This window comes from Trachemys scripta, chromosome 3 (genome assembly GCF_013100865.1).
Source record: "Trachemys scripta elegans isolate TJP31775 chromosome 3, CAS_Tse_1.0, whole genome shotgun sequence".
NCBI classification, from domain to species: Eukaryota; Metazoa; Chordata; order Testudines; family Emydidae; genus Trachemys; species Trachemys scripta.
In genome coordinates this window covers 188,347,223-188,354,277 of record NC_048300.1, presented here as the reverse complement: position 1 = coordinate 188,354,277, position 7,055 = coordinate 188,347,223, and the positions used below count along the sequence as shown (strand labels likewise).

The 7,055-nt window shown below is 45.8% G+C and overlaps 1 protein-coding gene across 3 annotated transcripts in view; it reads left to right on the top strand.

Annotated features, from left to right (window-relative positions):
- The window catches only part of SLC25A27 (solute carrier family 25 member 27), a 29,179-nt gene extending 24,681 nt beyond the window's left edge, over nt 1-4,498 (top strand). Inside the window, exons 7-10 of one of the 3 annotated variants that reach the window (XM_034766643.1) lie at nt 761-803; nt 1,962-2,091; nt 2,559-2,661; nt 4,370-4,498. In XM_034766643.1, coding sequence (XP_034622534.1) covers nt 761-803; nt 1,962-2,091; nt 2,559-2,661; nt 4,370-4,441 — 348 coding nt within the window. In that variant the 3' untranslated portion in view covers nt 4,442-4,498. Of the gene's footprint in view, nt 1-760; nt 804-1,961; nt 2,092-2,558; nt 2,662-2,738; nt 4,340-4,369 lie in introns of those variants that run through there. The other 2 variants (XM_034766642.1, XR_004645256.1) reach the window with 2 other exon arrangements.
- The last annotated feature ends 2,557 nt before the right edge of the window (nt 4,499-7,055 follow it).

Below are 7,055 nucleotides of genomic sequence, written 5' to 3'. Positions count from 1 at the left end.
CTTTCACTCTATGCATCCGAAGAATTGAGGTTTTTACTCACGAAAGCTTATGCCCAAATAAATCTGTTAGTCTTTAAGGAGCCACCAGACTCCTTGTTGTTTTTGTAGATACAGACTAACATGGCTACCCCCTGATACTTGACAACCTCCCTTGGTCACCTATTCCAGTATTTACTATATTAGGGGAAAATTTCTAACTATATCTCCCTTGATGCAGATTAAGCTGATTACTTCTTGCCCTACCTTCAGTGGACAGGGAACACAATTGATCACTGTCCTCTACGACAGCCCCTTAACATATCTGAAGACTTACCAGGGCCCCTTTTTGTCTTCTTTTCTCAAGACTAAACATGCCCAGTTCTTTTTGACCTTTCCTCATAGGTCAGGTGTTCTAAATCTTTTATTATTTTTGTTGCTCTCCTTCAGAGGCTTTCCAGTTTTTCCACTTCTTTATTAAAGTGTGGTGCCCAAAAGTGGACTCAGCACTGCAGCTGAGGCCTCATCAATGCCGAGTAGAGCATAACAACTATCTCCTATGTGTCTTAGACATGACACTCTGTTAATACACTTGAAAAGATATTAGCTTTTTTCACAACTGCATGACATGTTTGGCTCATTCAGTTTGTGATGCACTGTAATCCCCATGGTTGCCTTAATTTCACTAGTCACACATATCCAAAATTACAAGATTTTAAATGGATTAGAATTGCATTTTGGGAGTTGTTAGTGACGGGCCAGATCCTTGACTATTGTAAATCAGTATAGCTCCGTTAAAGTCAGTGAAGCAATGCTAATTTATACCAGTTACCTTCCATTATCCCATCTGGTCTTCATTCATTTTTCCTCTGTCCCAGTATAACCTACTGTTCTATTTTGTTGTATTCTTGGCTCCACAGAACTATTATGGTGTGATTCTACAGTACCTACATACACTGTATTTTCCCAGAGAGAGTTTCCTGGTGTTTGAGTATTTGTGCATGTAGTTCCCTTAGGAAGGTCCCATGCTCCACAAGATTTCCAGCTGTACTTCAAGGATATGTGCTACCTCATGATGACTTGTGCCTCCTGATACTGGGGGGGGGGAAGGGGGCACAATCTAATGGGAGGACACATGACCACCCCATGTGTTTCCTCTGCCCAGCAACCTTCCTGCCCTGCACCCTACCTGGGGCCGCCCTGCTCCAGCAGTTACCAGTGGGGATGGGAGGGGCTCTGTCCTTCTCCCGGTGCGCCTCCCCAAGCACGTTCGGAACCTGTCCCTGGCAGCTGGGCCCAGGCAGAGAGCGGGATGGAGCCGCTTCTTACAGCAGCTGAAACTGGCCACTCCAGGTCGCTGACTCTGTGCAGCACAGTGGCTGCCAGAGAGAACCTGGCTGGGGTGGTGGCCCAGGCTCGCCCACCGCCTCTGCTCCCTGCCCAGCCTGGCTGCCCAAGACAAGTGCTGAGCGAGCTGGAGCCCTCCCTCCCCCATCACATTTCTGGCTTGCTTGGGCCCAGTCCCTGGCAGCCTGGCCCAGGTGGGGAGCAGAGCGGGCAGGGCAGGCCACTGCCGTAGCCAGGCTCTCTCACAGGCAGCTTCTGTGCTGCACAGAATTGCTGGTCCTGCCCTTTCTTCTCCCCGCCCAGGCTCGGCTGCCAGGGACAAGGGTGGAGCTTGCTGGGGCGCACCCGCAGCAAGAGAAGGGAGCCCCTCTCCTTTCCTCCACCAGGCAGGCCAAGCAGAAATCTAGGGGGGCACTTGACCCTGCATGTCTCACATTGTACCAATGAAGCCAGGGCAACTGGTTCTGAGTGGAGATACAGGAGTGTCAGAGCTGAGGCAGTTTTTCCCAGCTCTGTCCTAACTGGGAAACCCACATTACATTATAAGGCATTAATCATGGTTTAATGTCAACAGCCCTACAAATGTCTTTATTTTTGAAACTGAGATCTAGGTGGTTGAATTGGGATGATAAACCTAGATATGTTTTTTCTTCAAATAGTGTTTTTTATTGATAGTGTGTGTTCTGGCCTGGTAGCCGCTATCCTGGGAACTCCTGCTGATGTTGTCAAAACACGGATAATGAACCAACCAAGAGATAAACAGGGAAGGTATGGATGTTTCTGAGAGGGTATTACCCAACTTCAGTAGTAATTTGGGACCTGAACTGAACTCCCAATGAAGTCAATGGAAAGATTCACATTGATTTCTTCGATACAATAGGCCTTGGATCTCTAGTCTACTCTTATCTTTCTGCTTTATTGTCTTGGTGTTTATTTTTGCATAGAAAAGCTATTTTTGTAGTAATGGTCCATAACTATACTTTAAACTAAAGGACAACTTTACATATAGTTTACTTTTTGGGCTGAATTAATCCCTGGTATAGCTTCTTTGACTTCAGAGAGTCTACGCTGGGGATCTTGTTTCTAAATGTAACCTTTCATAGGAGCTACCCTGATGGAAGATTTGGGGGTGTTATATTGGGCAGGGGTGATGGTGCTGAAACACTTTCATTTCCTACAGTCTACTTGTGTATTTGTAACACCAACTTCATTTTGTTCTCCTTCCTCATTCCTAGAGGACTGCTGTACAAGTCTTCTGCAGACTGCTTGATTCAGGCTATACAAGGTGAAGGATTTATGTCTCTATACAAAGGCTTTTTACCAACCTGGATGCGAATGGTAAATGACTTTTTTCCTCTTTTAGTATAAACTCTTTACAACTAGATAGTTTGTAATGCAGTGTTGTACAACTACAGGGTTTCCTGAGATGTGTTAAGAGTCTTATCCTGCCAGATGCTGAATGCCTTCAATTCCCATTGACTTTGCTGGGAACTGAAGTTGGAGTGCTTTGTAGGAGGCACTAAGCACCCTGCAGGATTGGGTCCTAAAACAATTAGAGAACTACACAGAACATCTTACAGCAATACTGATATTAAAATATGTATTTCATAGTCCTTTGCTTCATTTACTATATCATTAAACTTGGAAAATATTAATATGAGGTTTTTAAAATAAAGTGAATTAGTGTGCATTCTTAGTACACTAGTCATTTAAATCTGGAGGCATGAACCCAAGCCTTGCCTACAGTTACATGGAAAAGACTGGTCTCAGTGTTTAAATACCTTCTTGATAGGCACCATAAAAACTCCTGAGCTAGATTAGAGTTCTCATTTGTCCACTCCACCAACCAACCACATTGGCTGACATGACCATTAGTGTTTGCTCAGAAGAGGTTCCAAGCCTGGAATAATAGGGATGTTGCAGATCAAGATTGATGTGTACTGACAGAGCTTTGGTTATGTGCCTGCCTTCACTCATCCTGAATTGTCAAGTTCTCAGATCTCATAAGCCATGTGCTTGTCTATCCAGGGAAGCAGACAGGCATAGCTATAGTGGGATAATTATTCTGCTACAGCTATGTCAGTGTAACTCTCTGTGTGGATACTATATTCCAAAACAAATGTGATTTTATTACTCTGCTTGCCCTAGTCGTCTTGTCCAACCACTCTCACCTCCCCCAGGCTCCTTGTTCCAGTCTCCCTCTCTTCTGGGTCCTTATCCAATGTCCGTCTTCTACCCACCCACTCATTCTCAATCCCCTGGTTTCTTTTCCCCAGCTCCCAGTCTCCTTTGCCAAGTAGTCCCAGTCCCACTGGCACCAATCTACTCCCCCCACTTCCCTTCCCACCCAGTCTGATTCTTGTTCTCTGCATTCAAGTCAAGCAGCTTCCTCTTTCAGAGTACCTGGGCACCAGCAAAGAGAGCACAGGAAAGAAAATCTTTCTGCTCTCAGTTCCTGTGCCTGGTATCCCAGCAGCTGGAAAGAACTATTGCAAGGAAGGTCCTACTCAGCTACTGCATCCCTGGGCTAGACTATGCCCAGTACAGATGGAATCTTCAGAGAATTTAGCAGCCAAACTCTAACAAGTCTCTACTGAGCATGTGCCAACTGAGATTTTTTTCTTAAAGGTTAATTTGGCCAAATTTGGGTGGTTTTTCATAGAAAAAAGCAAAAACACATCTCTGACATAGACAAGTACCCTGTCAAATTTTCCCCTAATTTCATTTTTGGAAACAGCTGAACAATTTTTGCTGAAACTTTCTGAAAAAATTCAGCCTGTAGCAGACGCCTGGCATGGAAAATTTCAGCCCAAAGGGTTACATTTTAGCAAAATAAATTGGAAAGAGGGTCTTTAGGGGAAAGGCTGGGCAACTTTAACTATAGGCAACCTACAATACGACACCCTCCATAAACTTCTTGTAATCTAGCTAAGACAAACACTTTAACAGGGATAAATACATAACTATATTAAACTGGCTAATGAATACTTACTAAAATGTTTCCTCTGTTCTATGTTTGTAATAATTTGTGTGATTACTTTTGCAGGCTCCTTGGTCATTGGTATTCTGGCTTACCTATGAACAAATTAGAAGGATCTGCGGAGTTAGTTCTTTTTAAGATCTTGAAAGCATGTATTAATAATCACATAACAAATAAAACAGAATTGGAAATCCAGTAGATCATCAATAAAACACTCCATCCCTAAGGAAACTGGTTATTTTAGGAGACTGGCAATAGTCTCTCACCTTTAGGACATCACTTCACATTGTCTCGTTGATAGTGATTTAATATTACCTTCTGATTGCCACTTGACAGACTACAGTACAGTAAAACCATGCATTAAGTACTAGGTGCTGTAATAGGTTAATACAGTAGATTCAGCTGTGCAGACCTGGCCTCAGATATGTTTGATATAACACGTGAAAGAAAGTGATAGGCTTAACTTATTTCTCAATGGATGTATACCCACTTCACACCACCACTACCTGATTGGACACACTACTGTGCTATTGATGAAATTCACCAGTACAGAGGGAATCACAATGACTAGAGACTGCTTAGTCCCACAGCAGGTCTTTTGGATAGAGGTGTCTTTTGAGAACCCCAGTAGTAAGTTAGCAGGTCAGGACTAATTTGTACCAGCAGAACGTGGTGTAAAAACATGTATACTACCTGCCCTCAGTCTGCCTACATCAAGGGCGGGCAAACTTTTTGGCCTGAGGGCCGCATCTGGTTTCCAAAATTGTATGGAGGGCTGGTTAGGGGAGGCTGTGCCTCCCAAAACAGCCAGGCGTGGTCTGGTCCCCGCCCTCTGTCTGACCCCCCCTCCCCAGCTTTTTGCCCCCTGATGGTCCCCCCTGGGGGGATGGTCCTGCCCCATCCAACCCTCCCCTTTCCCCTGACAACTCCCGGACCCTCTGCTGCTCCATCCAACCCCCCCCATCTCCTTCCTGACTGCCCCCTGCCCATCCAACCACCCCTTCTTCCTGTCCCCTTACCGCCCCCGGAATCCCTGCCACCCACTGCCCCATCCAACCCCCTCTCTCCTTCCTGACAACCCCCCCGCCCGGGACCCCTGCCCCCATTCAACTTCTGTTCCCCGCCCTCTGATCGCTCTGACCCCATCCACACCCCCGCCCCCGTGACCACCAACCCAAACTCCCCTGCCCTCTATCCAAACCCCCCTGCTCCCTGCCCCCTTACCACGCTGCCTGGAGCACCGGTGGCTGGCGGCACTACAGCCGCGCCGCCCAGAGCAGCAGAAGAGGCAGCTGTGCCACCCGGCGGGAGCCAGCCACACCACTGCACAGCACACAGCACTGGGTCAGGCCGTGGCTCTGCAGCTGCGCTGCCCAGAGCACTGCGCTGGCAGTGGGGTGAGCTGAGGCTGCGGGGAGGGGGAACAGCAGGGGAGGAGCCGGGGGCAAGCCTCCCGGGGCAGGAGCTCAAGGGCTGGGCAGGAGGGTCCCGCGGGCCACAGTTGCCCACTTCTGGCCTACATGTTACTGGATTTTTGATCATAAACACAAAATGTTTTCAATCTATAAATTGTTCAATGAGGTTATGAACATTTTGAATATCTTAATCAGGGGGAATGGAAACTGAACAACATTCTGCAATTGGAGGATCAAAACTATAACCTGTCTAACCAGACACCCTCTAAATGCTGTCTGGATTGCAGAGGAGAGGGGAGGATACAACCAGCTGACACTGGCCAACATTTGGTCAGTGTGCTGGAACATAAAGTGCAATCCTGCTCTGAAAAATTGCTCTGTAAAAATGCAAGGTCCCAGGGTCATGTCTCATGATGTCAAATGTTTTCTGTTCATAAATAGAATTTTTTTTCCTAACTGTCCTGAAAACTCAACCTGATTTCCTTATTTCTCACACATCATCACAATCAATAATAAATCTGCAGGTAAAATTCTGCCCTCACCTTCAGTGGCCCTGCAAGTCTGGCCACCAAAGTAGACGTATCTGTGGATACACATAGGTAGCTATCTCTTCAGAGGCTATGTTTACAGTCACTCTTCAGTGTATTACAGCATTTTGATGAAAGACACTGTTTGGCTCTTACTAGAGCTGGACCTAGGCAAGAAATATTTAAGGAAGAAGCATAATGCTTAATAAAGTTTAATATTGATGGCAGATATCTGGCATGCTTTATGTTTACAAATAAATTAAAATTTAAGTATTAAAAGTTGTAAGTCCGTTAAGTGCCAAATACACTAATGCACAGCAATAAACACCCAGGCCACAATGTTCAAACGTAGGTGCCCAAAGTTAGACACTTAAATCCATTAGACATCTGAATAAATTGTCTGATGTTCAGCCATGTACAGTGACCATAATTCTTATTTACTTCAGTGGGAAACTAAGCCTCTCTGAAAATCAGGCCATTCTTATTTAGGTGCTTTGTTTTAAACGCCTACGTTTGATTTTTTTGGTGTACATTTATATGTAAGGCTACGATTTTTTCACAGAGGTCACGGAAGTCATGGAATCCGTGACTTCCAGCGACTTCCATGACTTCAGCCCATAGCAGCCAGGAGCTGCAAGGTCCCCCTGCCTGCAGGGAGATGCAGATCCCAGAACTCTGGGTCACTGCAGGCAGCGGGGGTACCCCAGAGCTGCTGGGTTGCAGGGGGATCCTGGAGCTCCAAACCCCTACAGGATATTTTTAGAAAAAGTTATGGACAGGTCATGGGCTTCCATTATTTTTTCTTTATTG